General features: G+C 41.5%; 1 protein-coding gene across 3 annotated transcripts in view; it reads right to left on the bottom strand.

Annotated features, from left to right (window-relative positions):
• Plcb1 (phospholipase C, beta 1) overlaps positions 1-25,335 on the bottom strand; it is a 689,095-nt gene that overhangs the window by 110,574 nt on the left and 553,186 nt on the right. For all 3 annotated transcript variants that reach the window (NM_019677.2, NM_001145830.1, XM_006498930.3), the window contains 7 exons: positions 23,871-24,025; positions 20,363-20,527; positions 19,563-19,662; positions 18,284-18,388; positions 17,209-17,318; positions 4,899-5,031; positions 2,248-2,301 (listed from right to left, as the gene is read on the bottom strand). In NM_019677.2, the coding sequence (NP_062651.2) occupies positions 2,248-2,301; positions 4,899-5,031; positions 17,209-17,318; positions 18,284-18,388; positions 19,563-19,662; positions 20,363-20,527; positions 23,871-24,025 (822 nt within the window). The remainder of the gene's footprint in view (positions 1-2,247; positions 2,302-4,898; positions 5,032-17,208; positions 17,319-18,283; positions 18,389-19,562; positions 19,663-20,362; positions 20,528-23,870; positions 24,026-25,335) is intronic.

The following is a 25,335-nucleotide window of genomic DNA, read 5'->3' as shown; positions in this document are numbered from 1 at the left end:
AACAGCTTATTCCTTCCAAGAGTGGCTGAAGAGCACAGCCTAGATGTCAGAACTGTCAGTAAACTGCTCTGGCCACTAGCTAACGACTGTGCTAACAAAACATTGCAGAGAGCGAGTTCCTTCTTTGGGGCTTTAAGTTTGGTTTTCCCAGAAGGAGAGTCTAGAATGGGGATTTGTGTGCCTGTGGCTCCTTGTGAGCTGAGGAGAGGGAAAGTAGATCAGCAGTGGAAACAACCAAGCAAAAGCACGCACATCAATTTCAGTATGACTTCTGAACAATCCTACGAGAACCCAAGGTGTGCATGGCACACCGGGTCTGGTCTCCCCATGAAGGCCAGCTTCTTGTGAATTTGGGATGATCAAAAGAAGATTTCCCTTTATATAGAGGAAAATTCTGCAGAGAAGCAGAGTTAATAACCTAGCCTCACTATGCCCGGGAACAGAACATATCACATCAGAGGAAAATGGAGCAGGCCCCAACTTCATCCTTCTTAGGGATGATGGCATTTCTACTAAAGGCTGGTCTGATGGTTAAATAAAATAAAAATCATGGAAAGTGTTTTGTTGTTTTTGGTACCATGCCTTAGATCAGTGGTTCTCAACCTTCCTAATGATGTGGACCTTTAATTTTTCATGTTGTGGTAATCCCCAACCATAAATTGTTTTTTGCTGCTACTTCATAACTATAATTCTGCTACTGTCATGAATCATAATGTAAATATTTCTAGAAATGGAGGTTTGCTGGAGGAGTCATGACCCACGAGTTGACAGCCACTGCTAAAGCGACTTAGCAAATGATCACACAGGTTCAGCGTCATTCAGGGGATGCACTGACAAGGGACACACCGTAGGTTTCTCCCTACATATCAGGGGATATGACAGTCAGGTGTGCCAAGAAAGTGTCCTTTAATCTAACTTTCACAAAGGCTCCAGCAGGGCTAGGGCCACCTGTATGACTGTAGTGTTTTATCCAATGTTGAGGAAAAAAATGGTCAATGTGACAAAGTCTGATCTTAAATCACTACATAGGCACACTCCATCACTTCTATAATAAGCATTTGTAAAATGAGTTCTCACTTCTGAAGTCAAGATCCCACACTAGCTTCTCTATTGCTTTCTCTAGAATTACAAGAATGGGGTTTTGGGGAGCCTTTCAATGTATGGTGTCTCAACTTCAATGAATTATCATTTATTTGGACCCAGCTAAGTCAGAGTTCACATGTTTCCATTTCTTGATTTGAACTTTCTGTTTTAGGAACAACACCACAAAAGATACCATAAATATTTGGAACTGTCAAGAGGTTCAGAAATAATATATATCAGAAACCATAGCAAACCTGGATAGAAACGGGCTGTGCATAAACAGGGAAGCTGGAATGGTAATTTCTGTTGCTAAACACCAAGGCCTTTAAACAGTGCTTCCTTCTCTTACTGTGTGTCTGTCCTGACAACTACTTTTTCTTCTTATTGAAGGAAGAAGTTGTGGAGAGAACTAGATACATTTATTTAACAGTTTCCCTCAGGTTCAAACTGACTTCAGACAGTTGCGTAATAATGGCTGCATTAAGAATTTATAATCCTGAGAAACTTCTGCATTTTCTGGTAGCCGATTCCACCTCATGAGAACCTAGAACATGAGCCACAAACAGTCTAGAAACAGAACTCCCCGTGCTCCAACCCTCTAAGAAAAAGACAGTCTAACCTGTCTTTGAAAAAGCCTCCGGGTAAAAGACTATCCCTTGGGAATATCCCCAAATGTAAAAAGTAATGCTCATCTGCATAAAGACACATATCACTAATGGGTGAACTGTTCAGAGATAGCCACAGATAGGGTGCGGTGCAGACCCTGTGTGTATACACTTGCAGATTTTTAGATAACATTTCAGTATCTTGTTTTCTTCATCAGCATTGTATTGCTTCCCATGGAAGCCCTTTAAAAACGTGCTTTGTTGCCTTGTAAGTTCTTCATAATTTCTAGGAATGATTTATGTATTTTTGGTGAAATATAGCTGTGTGGATAAAGTTTACATATCCCCAATCTGCAGCCCTGCACATTCTTGCAAAGCTGACACGTTTCAGTCATGGTAAACACCAGGGAAAAGGCAGAGGACTGCCAGGAGCCGTGACATCTTCTGGAAACTGTCCCTGACTAGGTGTAATCCAAGGCCGGGTTTCTTCTCCCCTCTGTACACTTACTGTGCAATGTTCATGTGGCAAATTCCATGAGGAAAAATGGTTTATGCTCACCTGTTAACACGCTCTGGATCAGATCTTCTGTTTTGGCAGGTGCCTTCACAGACCCTGCAACCAAAAAGATCAAAGAGATGGCCTTCTTTATCTTCCAAATTTCTATCTCATTTTCCAAGCATGTTTGTGGATGGAGGTGCAGCCCCGGGGTAGAAGAGCACTTGGCCATCTGGGTTTCATCTCCAGGACTGGGGGGGTCCTGCCCCTGTGCCCCCAAATTCTAAGTCTCTTTAGAGAGATGGCTAAAAAGTTGTAGAAAGTTGTTTACAACATAATTACAGTAAAACCTCTTTAGTTTGTAACTTGGATTCAATGCTATGCTGATGAGTAACTACGGGCATTCTCCATAGATAGGGAGACATCCCTCTACTTGAACCAAAACAAGAAATTCAATCTCAGCAATACTACTGCCACCTTCTGGCAAGATCAGGAATGACATGATTAAAGAGTGAATGCTGACCAAAGACCAATCAACTTCATGATCACTGTGCCAAGTGTGAGGTGTAACAGGTATTACACACCCTCAAAATGCTTCTACACAGAGGAGTGGGAAGCAAAACTTTCAGAGGGAAGCCATTTTGACCTAGGGTTGGGACATGGCAACATTACCTGTCCCCACCAAGATGCATTAAGAAGGGCACAGCATCAAAACAGAAGCCCAGATTAATGACAAGAAAACATTGAGGCAGCTCAAAGGAAGCAAGGGACATTTTGAAAAATAATAAAATATCAGGGGTATGAGAAACAAGAGAGAGTTGGGAGCTGTTACAGAAGGAAGGTGATCGTGGAGACATGATGAGCAAGTGCTCTCACTGTGGGACCCTGGGTGCAAATCTAGGACAATCAATAGACCCTGGTGCAAGGCAGGCCAAGCTTACAGAAGACTAACTTGTTTTGAAAGCTTACTGTGTTCTTGCTGACTTTAGCGGGAAAGGAGAGTTTGCATCACAGAGTCTGTAATATTTTTAACTGTTTCCTGTAAGCCAAATTATTTTTTGAGTATCACTTAAAAATCAAGATGTTAAAATGGCAAATTCTCTTTTATTCCCAGAAGCAATAAGCTCAGTTCAGAAGCCCTGAAAGTGTTTGCATGTGGTAGATAATAATCATTTGGAAATGCCGTGTCCTGTTATGGTTCACTCTCTCCTATTATTGATTTCATAGGAGTAGAGGATCAGTGAATGCATGGTTGATACAAATGAAGAAGGATTTGTATTTATAAAACATATTCTCTGAAAAAGCAGCCTTGCCCATCAGTGAGAAGATCTGTATTTCACCAATTCCATGTTCCACTATGACAGAGAAGAAAACGGGCACAGAGTCACACTCTCATGTTTTATGTTATCCCCCTCCTGTTTTATTAACTGACTCAACTAGATGGCTCAAATGCATGCCACTTCTTGGAAGTGAGTGATTACAGAGGATGCATGAAGCTCAACTTGCTCTCAGGATGGCTTCTGTCTGTTAAGAGAAACACAAAAACACACACACACACACACACACACACACACACACACACCATTACTACCACCATCACCACACCACTCACACATACACATATATACACACCACACATTACACATACAAGCACACACACACACATATACACACACATACATACATACAAACACACATATATATCACACACACACCACCACCACAGCACTCACACATACATATATACATACATACAAACATAGACACATACATATCATACACACACATCATCATCACTACCACCACACCCCTCACACATGCACATACATATACACAAATGCCACCCCACATATATATGTGCATACACACACACATATATATATATATATACACACACATACATACACACACACATACATAACAGACATACACACCATCACCATCACAGTACTCATACACACATACACATACATATATACACATACAAACACACAGACACATACATATCATACACAGAGAGACAAACACTACCACATACACACACACACACACACACACACACACACACACACACACACACACACACCATACATACACTCAATTAAGGAGAGTGAGTTGAAATGCTAACATGAGAGGCATTGAAATGATTTGGGTGAAGAACGGAAGCTAAAAGCAAGCACTTTAGTAGTACCATACGCCCTCTGACCTGGCTTCCCTTCTCTGGCATTGTGTCCTTCAGGAAGTGCTTCATCATCTCCCAAATGAAACTATAGAATGCACCCTGCTGAGGACTGGGATGATGAGATGACCTAACTCAAATGCACACTCTAGCAGACAGCCTAGCATAAGAGGACATTTAAGGTTACTGGAAAATCAGGTGGTGGCAGAGCCTTGAAGTGGAAGCAAGAAAGTGCTTCTAAGGCATACTGGTAAGTTGTTTGTAGAACTCTTCACAAACTCAAACTCTATTAGTGGATGGATCATAATTCACCCCCAAATAACAACCAATGACACAGGTGGGTTTTAGGTTCTCAGCAGAGCCAGGTGAGTATCTGTGAGGCTTGGTAACAGTCAACCATGTGTCCATCCTGCCACCTGCCCACCCATATCACTTATAGTCTGCTTATATCCCTCAGCCATAGCTTCTGGGCCCGCAGAAGTGCCCAGAAGCTGAAGGTTGGAGAGCTAGCAAATGGCACTGTCCCGCTGTTTACCTGGAGCAGGCTGGCTGTGTGGAGCCTGGGAAGGCGGCTTGGGTGCAAGGGATGCGGTGTGATTCACCCCATTCTCTGCTGGCGTTGTCCTGGTTTCGCTTGGAGCCTCGGAAGATGTTTCTCCAGGGTCAGCCTAAGATCATAAACATCTTTTTAACTTTCTGCTTCATACTGCTTTTATTTTCTTCCTGTAACAGTAAGGCTACACATTATGGCATTTTCAAAATTCCTCTGGAGTCTGAAATACCAAATTTGAAACTGTCAAGAAAGCAAGATTAACTCAGCATAGTGTGAAATCAAGAAGTGTCAGGTTAATTGCACAATGTGCTCTGTTTCCACTCCAACTTTCTCATGCTCCTGAATAAAGCCTTCCCACACTGCCTCTGGATCTCCCTAGATGCTTCCATCAAATGAGAGAACAGCAACGTTTAATGCAAACAAAGGACCATAGAGAGTCTGTCCAGCCTTTACAGATTTCTGCTATAGTGGTAGACAAGGAGAGGCTCTGTGGAAGGACTGCTAAGCCCGATGTCCTGGGATAGACACCCCTAGCTGAATACACATGTGAGTGAAACAGCTAAACTGATCTCAGCTTGGTTCAGAGTAGCAGAGACAGGCTTCTGAATAAATAACACAGAAGGAAATGCTAGTTTGATTCATGCCACCAGCTTCCATGTCACAGCAAAAACCAAAGTGATGGGTACGAGTGCAGACTTTGGAACCAGGTGTCCTTGGATTCAAATTCAGTCCATTTAGCAAGTCACTTACTTCTCTGTGCCGTGTCTCCATCTTTATCCTTGAGGGTATACATGAGTTAGGGATCATAAGATTGCCTACCTTATGAGGTTTCTTCCAGGATCAAAACAGTTAATGTTTGGTAAGTATCTAGAACACTTTCTGGTTCAAGCTAAATAAGTAAATGCACGAAACAGTTATGATGGTATGCCATTACCAATGGACAAAATGAAATGTGCCAAGACTTGTGAGCCTGTTATCCTGTCCACTCCATCAGCTATACCCTATTGAAGGTAAGCATTCAGTAAGTGTCTGTAGCATCAATGCCGGTCCTATAAAATAATTGCCTCTATAATGGTATAGTCCTCCAACAGTGCTTCCCCACACTCCAAGTGCCTGACAGCTGGTTTAGACTTGCTTTCCATGTCCACAGCAAGTTTTTCTGGTGACGACTTTATCCCAGCATCTTTCTGTGTAATGCATTTATAAGTTATTATCAGGGATATTTTCTTCCATGGGTCACCTGGACGTCAACCCTGTGACATTTTGGCATGTAATTACAAAGAGCACACTGGAAATTTTACCAAAGGAAGGCAGAAGTATAAACAGCATCACTGACTCATGTTCTCATTCCCTCCTAAACTTGCTACTTTTCATCCTTGAAACAAAGCCTTACTGTACAGCTATCGATGACCTTGAACTCATGATATTCCTGTAGCCTCAGAGGTGGCATTGGATCAGTTCGTTCCCCAAAGCTTAAGTCAACAAATAGCACTGCTGATTGTCCAGGTTTCTTCAGTGTACCTTCTCTCACTGGGATGGAGCAGGAGAAGATAAGTGTTGGTACTGGGCTGGACATCAAAACGGGAGCCTAGCCATAGAATCTAGAAGCATTAGATTTTGCTATTGGGAAATTATATCTTTTGACAGATGGATAACAATGATTGGTAAGCTCTGGTATGGTCACATTAAGTTAGATTCCATTAGGAATAATCTCCCTAGAGTCATATGCCAAGAGGAATGATGACATATTCTTTGTTCAACCAGACATCGCAAATGAGAGTCTCCTGGCTCAAGTGCTGCCTATGGGTGGTACCTATGGTGCTATGTGGGTTTTTTGTTTGTTTGTTTGTTTTCTGCATTGGTTTCCTATATTGCCAGATTTTTCCATGCAGGACATGTCATACACAGAGAAGGTTTTTCTTGAAAGACAAAAAAAAAAAAAAAAAAAAATCAGAGTTAACGAACTGGACCTATAAAGTGGTGACAAGGAGAAGAGAAGCCATACCCAAACCCAGAGGAAGCTGTTATAAGTGGGACAGGCATGGTTCAATTACCACCTATACCCACGAGGTGTTGAAATAAGATGAAAAATTAAATATTTCTGGGAACTTACACATTTTCAAATGACCTAAAGGCTAAAGTGCACCTCCAGGCTGCACTGGACCCAGAACAGCCTTGTCTGCGTGCCCTGACTCGAGGAACAGAGTTTGCCTGGAATCCCCAAGCCAGAATGCTAAAGGGATGTTGTGTCTGGAAATGACCTAGGCCAGGAGCCAACAAATGTGCAGCTCTCGCTTCCTCCACCCTGCCAGACATGCGTCAGGAGAAGAGGGCAAGGAAGGCACTGATTAACAAGATTTTTGAGTAGTCAAATTTCCCAGGGGCCTCTGAGGATTTTTTTTTCTGGGGATAAATGTGATACAGTACTGAGCATCTATGATGGCAAACAACAAAAGACTGATGTCTGACAGTTTTGCCAAGGGATATGTAGAAAAGCCCCAGTTTCCCCATTGGGGAAACTGATAACAGGAGAGGCTGGGATTCTGTGGGCTGGATGGTGCTTTGTCTTGGCTTCATCTCTGCCCAGCCAGGTGGGCTGCCCTTTTGGCACCATGGCTGAGTAATCAAAGATGATATTGAAAGTCAGCACTAAACTCTATTAAAAGTAAGCCAGAGGTCAGATAGGAGACTTGAGAACTTATGATAGTTTAAGGTCTGAATAGTTTTAATAGCAGGCATTCTGTGTTCTATGACAGTGGCAGCTTAGGTGAACATTAATACAACAGTAAGCTATGGCTAAGATAGTGTCACACAGAAAGATGAGGGAATTACCAAAGAACTCACCCTGTTGCACTAGAATGACATGCAAATAATAAAATATAAAATAAATAATACGGTTAAATACCTTCAGTTGTGAAATACTAAACTTAACTTTTTGAAATAATTGAGAAACTCAAGTCCTTCCCATCACATAGATGTGTGAGCTTTAATGCAAAACACAAATTTTCTGTGTCCAGCTCAAAGGAATCAATACTTTTACTATGTTTCTCTCCAGGCCTCTCTATGACAGTTACTTTCATGTGTTTCAACAAAACAAGGAGAAATCCTTCCCCAAAGTGCTAGAAATTATGAAATAAATAAAGGCACCAAAGATATGTTTTTTATAAACTTAATTGGAAGGCCACTGGGATCCAATTAACATGAATTTCAATTAAGGAAGGGTCATATGGTGGAACTTCAGTTGCTCTTACTAGATTTTTGCTTGTAACCTCTGCCACCTAGTGGGCATATGGAATTACTACAGTATATTTTTCTTTAAAATAAGGCCAAAAATGGCTTTTAAAATTGATTTCATATTTAAAAATTAAATCTTTCTTTCCAAGAGTTAAGGTAAACACAATCTCTTTGAAATTATACCACATGTAAATCAGTAAACCTCCGTTCTTATAAGTTTTGTAGAAGGTACGGTGTACAAATAAATGAAAAACACTTGTGACCTGGACACAGAAATTTTGGCTTTAATAAACAAAACAAGCGGCTGAGAATACATAGCTTTAAAAAAAATCTGTGGGATGTTTAACATGAAAGTAAAATATCTTTCAACTATGAGATGTTACTGGGGTTAGTAGAGGAGATGTTACTGAGGTCACTAGAGGATACTGGTTATTCCTGATTCCTGGGCTGGTAAGACAGCTCAGTGGGTAAAGGTAAGGCCAACAAGCTTGCTACCTATATTTGAGCCCAGGGCCCCACATGGTGGAAGGAGGGAACAAATATCAGCGCTTTCCTCGGAACCTACATACCTGTTCTGAGGCACAATCATGTATGCACACCTCACAACACACACACACACACACACACACACACACACACACACACACACACACACACACTAAGTAAATAAACAGATGTAAAATTCATTAAAACACACTGTCCCTTTCATGTGGTTTTAGGATGACAGCATGTTGCCTTGGACCCTGGTGGGTAGGGGAAAGGCTCGCCACTTTCCCAGAACACCATGAAGGAGATTTATAATTTCAGGGTGTGCCATCCAGTCTCCTGAGGATGGATGTGGGCAGTGTTTATGGCCTTGTTAGAGGCAGCATTTTGGTTGAAGCAGCTTTTCAGGATGTATAGTTAAGTTGTACCTAAACTTTCCACTAGCTGAATGAACCGAGCTATTGTACCTGTCCCATCCCTAAGAAATTCAGGCTCAGTCCTGAAAAACACACATCTTGGTTGGTCTTCTCCAAGTGCGTGGGAGGGAAGCACACCGGCATTTGCAGCCCACTTTGAAATGCATTGAAAAATAAAAATAGATAAGTGGACAGAGGAATTTATATGTTATCAAGCGAAGAATGCCACTTAATTGTGGACTGAGATAAGAGTATCAGTTTTAAGATTCTTTCAAGTTCAAGTTGTACTTGAAGAGTCTGGCAGCACAAGTGATGGGCAAAGGCTTTACGTCGTGAGCAAGTTTGTCTCCTGTCTTTAGTTTTTGGCTTAAAAAAACAGGGGTTATTCATTTACTTATCTCCCATATGTGCTTATGTGCACTACATATATGCCCTTAGAGGGGAGACGAGAGCGTTAGGTCATTTGGAATTATAGTCATGGATAGATTTAAGTCCCCATATGGGTGCTAGATACTGAACCTGGGTCCTCTGCAAGAGCAGCATGGATTTTAACCATGGAGCTCATCTCCTGCCTCATTTTTCAAATGTCTTAATGAACACCTGATACGTAAATTTAGTTTGATATCTTTTGCAATCAATGTCTGGCAAGCTCTTTCAGTAGTAACTAGATTGGAATCCAAAGGGCTCTTCTCTCATGAAGGCTGCACCCCAATTTAGACAAAGCTATCATTCCCACCACATATTGACCTAGGAGTGACCACTGCAAGTTTAATGTGTGAACTTTTATTAACTGACATCACTTTCTGGTTCAGAAGTGAGGAAGACAAAGTATGATTTTTCTCAGGGGCTGTGTATGTACATATATATCCATACTCATGCATATGTACATGTGATTTGATAATACATATAACGCGCGCGTGCACGCGCGCGCGCGCACACACACACACACACACACACACACACACACACACACACACACACATTCCAGCATAGTATCTGAGGTATAGCATTAAAATAACATTTATTCAAAAAATGAATGGATGGACGAATATGTTCACCTACAGTTTCCTGCTGGTATATAAGTAGTAGGTACACTTCATTGGCAAAGTCCTGAAACTATAGTATATGCTCAACCTTATGCTGAAATCAGAAAAAAAAAAGCATTTGAATGAATCCGTAATGAGTAAATTCGTGAATGGAATGAATGAAACTGCTTCTCTTTCTACAGTTGACTCGTTACCACAACTGGGGGATTAGAAAGCTATTAAATAAGAGTGCACATGACCCTGCTGACTACTTTATACACATGTCAGTGTCTATGTGAAAAAAATCACAAAGGCCACAGGCATTAAAGACTCTGAAATGTGTGCGAATTTTGGACCATCACCAATATCACTTCAGATCCTTAGAAATCTAAATGCCAGGGTTTCCTCCAAACCATCTGCATCAGATGGGAACCACGCATGGGTGGTAGAAGAACACACCCAGATGATTCTGAAACATGGTAAATACTGAGAGCCCTGCTACTCCAAACCAAGAAGGTTGTTGTAATGCAGAATTTTATGCCCTGTCCAAGATTTAATGAATTGGCATTATATCATGATCTGTGGGTGATTTTTAATGCAATAGAGCAGGGGGAAAGCCTTCCTTAACTGAGAGTCACACTTTTGTACTTCGTCTGCCATCAGGTGTGGCGTGGGCAATGATTCCAGTGTTTTAGAAGGACTTTAGAACACACAGTCCTGAGTTGCAACCCACTGAAAAGTGTCAGCACACACATAGAGATTTGTGAAAGCAGCTGGAGCAAACCAGTGGTTGATTTGCTGAAGTTCCAGTGGCTCTCGGGGTTTCTTGTGAGGTCTAACTTTTAATTAATTAGATCGCTCCACAATTACAAGCAATTGTTTCCTCCTCTAAAAATGGTGGCTACTCTGATTGCCTTAGGGCAGTCAAAGAAAGTGGCATGTCAAAGCTAAGTAGCCGAGGGATGAAAAGGAAACTGTCATTTTTTTTTCTTTTTTACAGAAACAATCTTATTGACTCTGAGAATTTCTCACAATGTGTCTTGTTCATATTTTTCCCCTCCTTCAACTGCTCCCATTATATCTCCCTTTCCTCACCCAACTTCATTTCTTCATGTCTTTAAAATTCAGGAAGTCCAATATGTGATGCCCATATACTCTTGGGAGTGGCACCATCTAAAGGAGTTTGGAGATTTCACCAGGGCCAAACCCTTAGAGACAACTGACTCTCCATCCCTTGGCAGCTATCAATTGTCCATAGCTCCTCTGAGGAAGGAGCCTTACCCCACTGCTTTATGCTGTGGTTTTGTCTGCCCTGAGCCTGTGGAGGTCTTGTTCCTTCTGTCACAACATCCAGATGTGCTCATCTGCACAGACACGCTGCTGTCCGGGAGAATAGGAAGAACCCCTCCTTGCTAACAAGTCTCCAGAACGCTGCAGATTTGTCACGTGGTGGTGTGGTGTAGATGTGTTTTACGCATAGTATGCTCCACAGGCCAGGAGATTCTGTCAGTATGAGTATCAGGCCCACACCCAGACCCACTGAATCAGGCTCAGCATGTCACCATCCTATCCTGATCGACCTAAAACTTGGAGACATTCTGGTATACACGAGGAGTTGAGAGATCACATCCCAACTCCTTTGTTTACAAGTTGTGTAACTCTGGGCAAGAAATCTAGCACTTGAGTACCTACATCTCCTTATCTGCTAAAAGAAATGATGGATACCTTAAGAAATACATGAAAGAGGGAGGGGCTGGCAGCTCCTGCCTGCAATCTTAGCTACTTAGGGACCGAGGCAGGGGGATCACAAGTTCATAAGCCATCCAGGCTACACTGTGAATTCAAGGCCATCCGTAAACAATTGATAGCTTGGGATATATTTCAATGGGAAAATATTTGTCCAACCAACCAAAAACCAACTAACAAACCAAAATGACAAATACGTTAATATAACTACCAGGTACATGGAAAGCAGCAGTGTTTATTACATGTACTTTCTCCCTGGTCCTCTGATATGCTGCTAGATCACTGTAGACACACACACACAAATTAAAAACAAGAAGTACCCCCCCCCAACTGTCAGATCCTAACTTCTTGACATATGGTCTTGGGCCAATGTCTAATATGGATGATTAGAGCCTAACCTGTAATGGCTCCTAGTACCTCATCCAAAATAGCCGCTGGGGAGGACACGAACCCACTTCTTCCCTGGGGTGTGGTCCCCTTTCTCTCAGGGAATTTGCCTGCTGTGTTTTTAATCTATAATATACATTACTTATTAGAAGATTTCTATCAGGCGCAGCTGGTAAAGGCATTTGTCACAACACCTAAAAACCTCAGTTTAAACCCTGAAACTCCACATTGTGGAAAGAGAAATGATCCCTGTCGCAGACCCTCTGGGCCCCTTTGTCTGCGTGAAATGGGTCTCAAGTCTCGGGTGGGCAAAGCGTAGGATGAATTGACAGACAGATGCACACAGGAGAGGTTGTGTTGGATCTGAATGTAATGTCAAGTTGAGCATCAGACTTTTTATACAGAAGACAATAAAGAAGTTGGGTTACATACCCACAAGGTACAAATGAGGTAACCGGATGCTTAATGACTCATACACAGAACAGAGGAATGAAAACGCAAAGACTGGCAGGAACTGGGCAATAAAATAACTGAGACAAAGTCAGCCCTATCTAAGGTCAGCTATAGTCTTAGAAGCCAGGTGTGAGATCTTTTCACTCCTAGGGCAAGGGCTTTCACACCCAAGTCATGGTTCTAACTAGGGAGTTCCGTTCTAGCTAACCATCTCATGAATAATGCAATACTCTAAAACCACAGCCGGATCTACTTCCTAAACCATTGTAAATTCCTGTATAAAGGTGTAACTCAGCTATAATTCTAAATATCTATTCTGGTTTCTCCTACGGTCAGAAACTTCTTTCTTCCTTGGTGATGGTAGATTCCTGTGAAGGGCAGTGACCTAACTTTTACTCAAAGTGATAGGGCAGTACTGAATTCCAAGCCCAAGGTCTTGCTCAAGGACGTTCTAGGACTGTTGGAACACTGGCTTTAGCTATGTCAGAATTCAATATTAAAAGGCACTTATAATAGGGTAATACTAAAGGAGAGCACGTGGATCCATACACTAGACTAATGCAGGAATGGAAAATTAATGTATGGGTTAGAGAGAACGCCAGACTCCAGGAGCGAGTTTCTGTGAAACTCTTTTGCCTCGTGAGTGAGTAGCTTTCAAGCCTCTCAGCTTGTCAAACTGACTCGACCGGAGAGCATGGCAGATCCCCACAAACTAACCTCTCAGCAAGCACTCTGTGGGCCATGAGTGTGCACACACATGTGTGAACAGCCATGAGAACCTTTATCCCCATGCTTTGGACATACCATTCTCAGAGTGACACTCAAGCTCAAATGTTATATTTTGACATTAAAGTCTGTATGGAATATTTTCTAGCAGATATATTGAGTCACAGTTTTTTCTTTATAGATATATTTTAAAAGTAGAAAATAATCTGGGCTTTGAACTTTTATTAAAATTGTAGACTAAATTACACACAGACAGCATCCTAGTATTACCTGTATCAATGACTGACAGTGCCTATGTATTACTAAAGAGTTTCTTTTTTGTTGTATAATTCAATTTTAATTAATTCAATTTTAATTAGATTTTTAGCAAAATACGTATAGCTGCTTATTTATCTAGGATTGAGATCATGTTTTTGTCTTGTTTTTGTTTTTATTCTGCAACATTGTTGACCAACAACCTGAACAGTGATTTTTAAAGTGAGAAAAATACTCAGGTGCCTAGGGACCAACCAGCCATCCCAGAACCTGGGAAAAAGATGCAGAAAGATGTACAATTTGAGTATAGCCTGGGCTATGCAGCAGTATGCTCACTACAAACAAAACAGAAGACCAAACAAAAACAAAATGAGAAGAAAAAGAGGAAAACAGTGAAACTGCGTGCAGCAAGCCTCATGCAACCTTCTAGTGTCCAACCATAATTTTCATATTGCACAAAGACGAACATCTCAGTCTGGACGCAGGTTATTAAGGAGAGAATTTGAATTATGCCTTTTTCAGTTGGTATATAATTAATGCCTGTTAACTGAACCCAGGGGGAGACTTCAGATTTAAAAATTATCCTAAGAAGGTAACTCATTATCCTATTAGAAATCTAGTAATGTTTTACAGTTCACTGATGTTTTTATGTTCAAATACAAAGGAGTTTTAGAGACATTATGTTCAAACAGTCAGATGGAAGATGTTGTTGCTACTGAATTAGGGTCTCCAGCACCTAACCTGTCCTACATAGACTCTTCTGTTAAAACTATGGCTGCTTTTATTCTGAGAGGCCTCATTCAGATGAGTGTGCATCCTAAGTGTACTGTCTTGTCCCAGCTATTCATGGTCAAGGCTCTGTATATGTATGTATATAGGTGTGTGTGTGTATATATATATGCATATGTATGTGTATAAATATGTATATATTTCTTCAGTTTCAAAACCAAGGCCATGGAGGATTTAGACACCTTTATGGGCAGTGGGTAGGGCAGTATGGTGGTATTCTTATTTTCCATGAGAGTAATGTGGAGTCTGAGATTTTAAAGCTTCTCATAGATAGTGGAAATGTCCACAATAATCTCAACTTAACCAGAACTGTACATTTCTAATCATTTTATCAAAAAGGAGAAACAAAATTAGTTCTGACCTACATCTCAGTTTCTATGCTTTTTGCACGCTTTACTGTTTTTATCCTCCAGAAGCAGGCTCTTTGTATGTGAGACCGGCTCTTGGTAAGTGATGCTGGGTACAAAATGAAGCTTCTGAAGGAGCCAGGAGGATTAGAATAGGAAAGGTTCTCCACTGCCTCCATCCATCTCCTTACAGAGACAATCTGCCCGGGGACAGAGAAACAAGCTGGGAGGCACCATCAACAGGATGCTCCATCATGGGATTTTCACCAGTGGCTGCTTCAGCTGAAGAGCTGAAGACTGTGGGAGCCTGCTAGTGGGCCTTTGATGTGAATAACTCCTCTCTGGCCACAGCAGCTAACAGACAAGCATAATCAGGCACCCTACAGCTTATCCTCATATATACTATCGCTTCCAATTTAGAGTTTTTATGGGATTCCTGAGTGTGTGAACACATGGGTCGCTAATTCTTGTGCCTTCTCTTGCGCTCTTTTCCTTCTGTTTGTTTTGTCCAATTCTGAAGTGCCAATTTTTGGTTTATCTTATTATATTTTACTATATTATATTTTATTATTGTCTCATAGAATCATATTAATTTTTGAATGAGAGAGAAAGAGATAGGAAGATAGAAAAATCCAGATAGAAGGAGCAGAGGAAGGGAAAATTATAATTGGGATATATTGTGGGGAATTGCAGGCTGGTCTCCAGTCGAGCTGAGGTCTGAACCCCGATGGTCATAATTCACCTACATGACATGGTAGGCGTTCCCTCATGCTCCTGGAACTCCGGCCCCTGCCTAAGGTACCACCTCCCACAGTCCCCACAAGAGAAGCATGGTCAGTAGTCATGTAAGCAATGGCCCAAGCTTCTGACCTTCAGGCTAAACTCCTCCCCAGTTACCTAGCAACAGTGAAGACCATAAAAAGGGGTGCTCAGCCTGCACCTTGCTCTCTTATTCCTTTGTCCTCTCACCTCTCTCTTCTCTCACTTATCTCTCCTCTTCACTTTCTCTTTGTCTTTTCTCTCTCTCTCTCTCTCTCTCTCTCTCTCTCTCTCTCTCTCTCTCTCTCTCTTCTTCCTTTCTAACCTTCTCTCTTTCCCCTGCATTTCTATAAAACTATAGAGTCTCTGCTCTGCTCCTTCAAGTTCCACTGCGCACTCTGGTCAGTGTTGGAAACTTCTTCCCTCTTCACTCTCTCCCACAACCCTGGTGGCTTTAGCAAAGCAGCTTGGGGGGGGGGGTTGTCCCCAGGCAGGGCTGCCCCTTGACCACCCCCTGAAGAGTGGGATAGAGGAATGCCCACCGAGGGATGAGTGGATAGGGTAGATAGCAGCCCTCCCACGCCTGACTGACCAGAGAATAGGGAAACTCTGGAAGGGTGTGGGCATCTTTTTCCTTCCGTTCTTCCCCAGGGCCCCAGGCCCCCCCTTTTTATTTTGTTCCCAAACAATATATTACACTGGATAAACCATTTATTTTCAGCAAAAGAACAAGAAGCAAAAATAAATATAAATAAATAAATAAATCTTCTTAGCACCCCAAGGAGCCTCCTCTAAGATATGCTAGGCCACAACCATAGTCTTACCAAATGCACACGAATCGAAACAACCTTTGATAGCTCATCAGAGCACACAGCAAGAAACTTAAAAAACCAACTGCAAGAGAAACCACAGAGGCTACACAAATACCTGGAGATAGAACTGTACACTTTTAAATCACTGATGAGTTACTGAGAAGATCAGGGAGGAAGTTAAATAAAATGTTTTAGTGTCCAATGAAAAGGAAAACATAATTTACGATAACCTTTGTCATACTTCCCAGACAGTCGTGAGAGGAAGGCTTGTAGTGATGAGTGCTTACACTGCTGTGCCCCTGTGAGCTGCAACAATGAGCCCGGCCTGGCAGGTGTGTGAGCATATGCATGTCATGACGCCCATGTAGAGTTTGACTTGGAGGAATTCCTTTTCTCCTTCTACTGTATGTGTCTCAGGGATGGAACTCAGGTCGTCAGGTTTGGTGGCAGACCCCCTTACCCACCAAGCCTCTCACTAGCCCTTGGCAGGTATTTTCTGTATTATAATATATCACAAATCACGTGGAAAACCATTCATTTTCCAATTAAAAGGAAAAGAAGATACAATGATTTAATGATGATCACTTCCTAGTGATTTAGTTGCTAAATCGACCCAGAAACCTCTAGAAAAGATATGCACCATTCACTACAACCACAGGATAAGTTTAAAGTATGCTAAAGAGAAAAAAAATGTGGAAATTTTGGTGACTCATGTAAAGTGTTCTAACTTGAGGCTGAAATCCATGAAGGTGTATCCCAGCGTGCCATGTCTGGGGTGTGATACAATAGTGCCCATGTGGGCAGGTAGATGTGGAACTCATGTTACAGTCATGTATTGAGATTGGATCCCATCTCACCTCCTTCTTTACTTCCTCTTCATCCTCCAGGGTCAACGCAGCCAGCTGCTTAGCTCTCTGTTCCATCAGATTGACATATCGGATTGGGTTTGATAGAGCTTCGATTACATCTAAACAGGGATGAGACACTGTAGACAAGGTTTCTGGAGGATTTGACTCTCCATTGTCCATCCACGAGACCATCTATGCATACAAGCCATCATCTATCCATGTGCATTAATTCATCTCCCCATCCCACTCATCCATGTAGCATCAGCATTCCTCCACTGTCCCTGCAACTCTCCACTCAGATATTCCATGTTTTGAAATTTCACATGGGTCAGGATTTTGATAAAACTTCTGAGAGAAGTCATAGTCCCTCAGTTTTGCGAGCCAATGATGAGTATTTCAAATAAAACCCCCCAATTGCATCTTCTCCACCTTCTTTTTGAAGGTTTTGTCTATCCTAGCAGTGGTCTTCATACTTGGCTTAGTTGGTTAAATGTGCTTTATAAACAGAGACTCTTCAAATAAAGTCTGTCTTCCAGATTATTGGAACAATAATCAAAGACTTGGCAATTTGAGTGCCATTTGCATGGCAATGGCTAGGCAGAGAGTTACAGCTGCCCACCTTTGGGCCAAAAACATGTGTCCCAAGTTTGTCACAATGTCCACCAATGGCCAGTGTCTTTCACTCCAAGGACCCATGGTTAATAAACAAAAAACAAACAATCCATTTAAAAATGTGACTTCTGGCTAAGTTAATTCCTGTTAATTTAGGACTCCATCCATAGAATGGATCAGAGATCTGCTACTAGCGAAGGCAAATTCATTGTACAGACCTAGATAAACAATCATGGAAGGGGGCAGAAGGGATTAGGGAGTGTTGGTCCCACGGGGATGAGACTGCCCATGTGGAAATAGACTAAATACTGGTTAGGATTCCAATGGACACAGAAAGGTTCAAACAGCTGACCGTTAAACATCCGCATCCATACACAAGAAGAGTTTATGGGGCTCCCAAGGCCCCAGTGTTGGCCCAGTTAGCTTTCCATCAGGCCATGGGAATGCAGGTGACCCAGGTGGCACTGTTTACCTGCATACGTGTCTGGCACATAATCTTTGACTTCTATGTAGACAAAGACAGCTGGCAGCGTCAGGGGCTGGTTCCTCTCATTCCGCAGGCAGATGTAGTGATAGCCTGAAGGGTGACAAGCACAAGTGTCACCTGCTGGTTTCCCAGTGCGAGCTATGTCCATTCATACCTGTGGTGCTCTACAAACAGGCCACCTTCTTCTCATCTTAATCACACAATTCAAACACTGATGGCTCTGCTTTTATTTTTATTTTTATTTTTCTGTTGTGACCACATTCCCCCTTGCAAACTGTACATCCCAGTTTGAATTACTGACCCAAATGTGTCCTCTATAATAAATCATACTTGACATGATTTTTGTGGCTGGGGATCTGCTTTGTCCACGGGATATTAGTGCTTTGGGGCAAGCAAAGAGTGAACACACACATATAGAGTTAGGTACTTTTTTCCCTGTGGGTTGGAAAAAGGAGTCCCTATGTTGGGTGCCATCACTACTTCAGCATGCACCCCAAAACGAACACAATGAAACAAAAAAATGACCTCATATGGCACCCCAAATGCATACACTGAGCTCAGGATAGCCCAGCCAATTCTTATGCTGTGGCCAATGTGCTTGGTCTCCCATGAGCTCAGGCTAGCCCAGTCAACCTTTATCTTGTGGCCAATCTGCTTTGTCTCACAGGTTCCCATAATGGAGGGCTGTGTGGCCATCCAGCTGCTGCCTTCTGCACAGCTGCAGTTATAGGCCTGTGCCACTAGGTCTTGCCAGAGGTGGTTCTTGAGAGACATTCTCATTAAAAAGACTTGAGTGTGGCCTTACCCAGTTCTCTGATTTCCTGTCTGGTGAGGAGGTCCCTAAGCCTACTTCCCCTCGGAAGCCTCCACTATTAGACCTTTACCAGAGGAAAAACTGATTAAATGATCAGATCTCAACCTTTATAGCTTTCAAAACTGTGAGCAAAATAAACTTCTTTTCTTTATAAAGCAGTCTGACCAAGGTATTTTCATGATATAGTAAAAAAGAAACTAATACACAGCGCTAACCCCCAGGACTCATGAATTGGGACCTGCAAATCCTTGTATGTGAGGTTTTAGGCAGCTTGTTATGAACAAGTATTGTGGCTAAAGTCGACTTTTACAGCACAGCAACATGACAAACATGCAAGACTACCAGACTGATCTGAGCAGTTTTAACGCCTCTGTTATACAACACAGTCACAGAGGAGCAACAGTTCCCATGTCATTCTTTAATAAAAGTCTCTCCCCACGCTATGCATACCTGGCCGAATAGCCTGCACAGGCAATATCCGGTGGCCAATAAATTTGCCTCCCTCTTCATATGCTGCTATCCTCAAACAGGCCAGAGAAGGTAGAACTACCTGTGGGGGTATGAAGGATTCTGGTTATAAGAGTAAGCAAATCCTAGAAAGAACCAGAAAAGCATTAGAAAAGCTGGCCCTGCTTTTTCCAAAGCTGAGTATCTACTCTGTTAATTTAGGTTAAAAGTTAAGTTGCCTCTCTGTGTTGTAAGAAAACATGCAAGCAGAAATTGCTATATTTGGGTATATCTCTGTGCTTAGTACCATTTGAGGAGCATTTGAACCAAAGGGTAGTTTCTTATTGCACATATACCCTCAATGAAGAAAGTTCCCTGAACTCAGACAGGGGGTCACATCATTATGTGTATAGGTTTTCACAGGAAGCTACTGTGATATATTAGATCAAGTCCTAAAAATAAGGGGCTGGAGAGATGGCTCAGAGGTTAAGAATAATTGTTGCTCTCAAAGAGGATCCAGGTTCAGTTCCTAGCACCCACATGGCAGCTCACAAGGTTCTATAACTCCATCTCTAGGTGATCCACTTGCCTCTTCTGATATTTATATGCTGCACAGATTTATACACAGGCTATACATTCATACAATTAAATAGTGCTAAATACTAAGGAAAATAAAATTAAAGCTTTTATGATAACCTTCAAAATACAACTGCTTTATACACCCATAACCAAATAACTGCTTGTTTTTCCTCTGTTTAAAACACCCAGATAAACTTGCCTCTTGCAACAGGCAGGAGACCCACCTTTTTGAATACAATAGGTTCTTCTTCCCAGACAGGGTTTACAGCATTTCCTTGGGATGTCTTGGTTTTAAATGCCTTCCTCCTTGTGTCCACAGGCAAGCCAAACATATCCACTTCCACATAAGTCCCAACTTTCTTATCAGAGAGGAACTGACCTGAAATAATCTAGAAAAATATCAGGAAGTCTTGAACAATGAGTAACACAGCATCAGGAGACAACACTGAGACAGTCCAAGGCAGCCTGAGTGGGAAATCATACAATGAAATAAAAGGGAAGACTAGAAACATCATTCCTCTTCCATTTAAAGAGTTGATTGAGGAGACTGGGTGAGAATGGGCAGGTTAGGAGCCAATCAGATCGAGCAATATGGGAGCAGTAAGTGAGCAGCATCCTTGAAAGTCACTTGGACGTAATCATGACCTCTGTCCTCATCCAGCTAGCCATCTGTACAACAGTGGGAGTCCTTTGTCTAGTTACAGAATTAATCAGTCACCTATTTAAACAAGGGTTAAGTCTACATAACCCTATAACAGTTCCCATGTTTTCACCTATCTAAATCCAGTTGTCAACATCTTGGGGATCTGCATTAAAGAGTAATGGACACAATAACACAGGGCCAACTAAGGAGATTTCCAGGTTCCTGCCTCCTTCAGGATTTCTGACCACATCAGCAGGCTCTTTGCCCTTTCTCACTGAGTAAGCCTCTGCCACCACTGTCCTGGATTTCTACCCTAGCCACTGTCTTGGAAGTCCTGTCCCTGTCGTGGGTGAGCTCAGAACACTGTTGAATGACTTTGTTCCAAACACACAACCTGGGTTTGCTCCATCATCCCCTGTTCCTGCTGCTTTGTCTGGAATGAAGTATACGGACATTTTATCTGTTTCCATTAACCTCTATGACGGTTGATGGATCCCTTGGATGTTGACAATTTGGTTACACAGAGAGGAAGATGTGGGAGATGTTTTGTGAATATGTAGCCTTAAACTCTCATTCAACTCCACAATATTGAACTATTCATTAGGGAGCCAAAGTGGGCCAACAATTTATAGATGGCTAACTGGAGAGGAGGAAAGGCAAGGATGAGCTTGGTGAGTCCACACCTGCAATCAATCACTGCTGTTGAACTTGGGTTTTACCTCCTGGGAGGCTTTGTACAACATCTTTAAAACTTTCCAGTGACTGTGCAGAGACTGTCCCATCCGGGGATCCATACCATAATCAACCACCAAACGGAGACACTATTGCATATGCCAGCAAGATTTTGCTGAAAGGACCCTGAGATAGCTGTCTCTTGTGAGGCTATGCCAGTGCCTGCCAAATACAGAAGTGGATGCTCACAGGGCCCCCAATGGAGCACCTAGAGAAAGTATCCAAGGAGCTGAAGGGTTCTGTAACCCTATAGGAGGAACAGCAATATAAACTAACCAGTACCTTATGAGCTCGTGTCTCTAGCTGCATATGTAGTAGAAGATGGCCTAATTGGCCATCATTGGGAAGAGAGGCCCTTGGTCTTGCAAAGATTATATACCTCAATACAGGGAAATGCCAGGGCCTGGAAGCGGGAGTGGGCGGGTTGGGAAGCAGGGTCGGGGGAGGGTATAGGGGACTTTCAGGATTGCATTTGAATTGTAAATGAAGAAAATATATGATAAAAAAATTGTAAAAAAACCAACTTTTCAGTGAAGTGAGTCCTGCAAGGGATTCATATGCCCTGAAGTTTGGGGAGCTCATGTTGTTTGATGAAAAGCAGAGCCCTAACATGGCAATGTCCCCAAGCCTCAGTGTTCTATTGCTAGTCCAGTGGGACAGTATATCAGCATAATAGCTTGTAGATCTGAAACTGTAAAGAAACTGTAAAGTCCCTGCCAGAAGACCCACACAAAGGAATCACAGAGCCATCAGGAACTCGACTCCAGGCTTAGCGTGATGAGGGAGGCAGGTGGAACTCTATGCAGTGCCCTACATTTTGGACATAAACTACAGAGTAAATGGAACTATTTCTCCTTCACCCCAACTTTTCTGTATCTGTGTCATGGTTTTATAACTGTCTCCACTGTTGGAGAAAAAGTTTCATCAGAAAATTAATAAACAAAAAGACACATGGGAAGTATGATAGATCTGAATAAGAGCAAGCTACTGCTAGACTGAGTCAGCTAGAACAATTGACAGGAATGCTTAAAATTAGTTTTCTGTCACTGCATGCTGTGTAGTGTATCTCAAGAGTGTGTTTTAACTGTTCTTGACAGGAGTTAAACATCATTTGCTGAAAACAGATTCTCAAATACAGACAGCACTGTTTTTGCATAGTTCACTCTATAATTTGTGGTTTTTAAATAACTTCTAAAGATATAATTACATTTTGAAACTTTAATATAAAGTGGCTCACTTTTAGGAGAATTAGGGACTGACAGGAAATGCTGAGTTTGAAGGTAGAGACCTGTCATCCCAGCACTGTAGGTTGCACTGTAGGAATTGCAACTTCAAGCCAAGCCTGGGCTACACAGCTAGACTCTCTCTCAAAGACTAAGCGCTTGAGATGTAGATCAATGGTAGAACACTTGCTTAGCAGGTGCAAAGCCCTGGTGTGTGTGTGTGTGTGTGTGTGTGTGTGTGTGTGTGTGTGTGTGTGTGTGTGTTTCTGGAGTGTTTGGGTTAGATATTAAACTGTCAGAGGATTGTGTGAACAAGTTTTTCACATGACTTTGTTGAGGTCAATCTGAAAATGCATATATGTTTATCTTTGGAAGTTTATTAGTCATAGAGATATTCATGGAAACACAATATAAATGAGACTTTAAAAAGTAAACTTTTACTTTTTATAACACTCGAGTTTCAACAACCACATGCTACCAGAATTCATGGGGAAGTTCTTTATAAAAATGGAGCCCTCTCATGGCATTAAAATACTCCTTGACAGCTAAAAAAAGTCTCTTCTCACATCTATTTCAAACACTGAATAAGAATATTTGGAATTCATTTTTAGGATAAGATACATAGTGAAGAAAACAACCCTTTAAGATTATTGAAAATTTTTTTACATCTTTGGATACTCTGGTAGATTATAAACCATACTATGGTAACCTGACAGCTTTTGTTTAATATTTAATAATTAGAATTGGTGAGACCTGGGGAAGGGAAGACTGGAAGATGTTCTGACAGACAGCTGGATTCCCTGTCCGTTTCTCCGTGGGATACTTGCACTCAGAGAGATTTGCCTCTGGGAAGTGGCTACTTCATCTATTTCTTCAGCTTCATTTATCCTCATCCTAAGAATGAGACTCAGCTCCTTTATTTCTATGTTGTCTGGGGGAAATTTCTAATGAGTGTTTGATCCTTAAAAGGAAAGATGTATGAAGGAGCCTTCCTAGCTCATAAATTTTTAATGACAGAAAACCTTCTTTATGCAGAATAAGTGATATTTCAGCCTCTTCTCGGGATGCATTTGGGACTTGGGTGTCGAGCATAGGGGTGGGGACCAGGGGTGGTAAGGATGTGAGTATACGTACCTTAACAGATAGAGTGTTGGCCACTATCCCATCTACGATTCCTTCAGTAAATGGATCAAAATGCTTGTCCGGCCTCCTCATGAACTCTGGCTTCAGCCTATAGCCGCTCTTCCCATTGTACTCATACATGCCCATGTTTATCTGCATAGCTAGATCTGATGGGCAAAACCACACAGGTGAGTGCATTTGTGCTTGGAAATTGTAGAATAAGACTGTATAATAATTTAGTCCATTTCCCCCACTGTTCATGCCTGTACCAAGAAATAGACATTATAATAATTTGGAGACATAAAAAATAAAATGACCTACAATCCCCAAATTCAGAGAGAATACTGTCAACAGGCTGGCTTATAACCTGGTTACCTTTTTTGATTCAAATGCATTTTTATAAACATTATACTCATTTTTAAAAGCATTTTTTTGTCCTTAATTTTAACAGCTGTATAAATTTCCTTTGAATACTTTTATCTGAGTTAATGATTTTTAACAAGTCCATTCTTTGGACACATCTAAGTTTCTAGTGAATTTTCAGAATTTTACATAATTGTTTTAGTGGCTGTCATAACAAATTTTTTGAAAACTTTGCAATGGTTTTGATAGAAGTAAAGGAAATTGTTGAGTCAAAATGCTGTTACTGCTTAGGTAAATCTTGTTAAAATGCTCTCCAGAGAGTTGAAATTAATTTAATTCACAAAAGCCATTTTAGTAGATTTATTGAGGACTGGTTTTTATATAGCTCACTATAAGGGGTGCTTTAGTTATTTGTTAATTAACTTATAGGAAGACATTTAAATGTGCATTTCTGTGATTAATTACAAGCAGTATGAATTGTTCAAGACTCTTTTCAAGTGGACAAAGGTTATTGGTCAAAGTCTTCTTAACAGTCAGTGCACTAAATAAATCCCTAAATTTATTATAACTGCTGAGACTAAAAATCCTAACAGAGTTTAGAGCCTGGGATCTCAGTGGTGAAGTATTTACTTAGTGTGTGCCAAATCCTGGATCAGATCAAAGCTAGATTTGATTCACGGCACAAAAAAATTATAAATAAGTAAAAATAAAGAGCAGAACCAAGATTTTAACTTCCTAAGGCACCAAGGAAGTGTCGGCTGTTCCCAACTAGCCGTCAAGTGATTTGTTTGTACTAATGAGGCCAGCAAAGAGGTAGTTACAGGGCTTTTAAAATTCAGAGTTCTATGTAACACTTTTTAAAGCAGAGAAAATAAATTAAAATTTCTCTATTGCTTTATTAAACTATTATGATCATGACACCAAGATTGGACAAGGTAACTTAAGCAAACACCAGACCTCCCATCCTTGAAACAGTCACTGTTGTTCAGGAAACTGCATTGTTAAACAGTACCAATTGCACACAGTAACGGAAAGAAAAGTATTAGTGCCAGTGAGATGGTTCAGGTGATAAGGAGCACTTGCTATCAAGTCAGAGAAATTGAATTCCATCCCC

This window comes from Mus musculus, chromosome 2 (assembly GCF_000001635.26).
Source record: "Mus musculus strain C57BL/6J chromosome 2, GRCm38.p6 C57BL/6J".
Lineage (NCBI taxonomy): Eukaryota > Metazoa > Chordata > Mammalia > Rodentia > Muridae > Mus > Mus musculus.
Note: the sequence above shows the minus strand (reverse complement) of the source record. Positions and strands in the feature narration are given on the sequence as shown.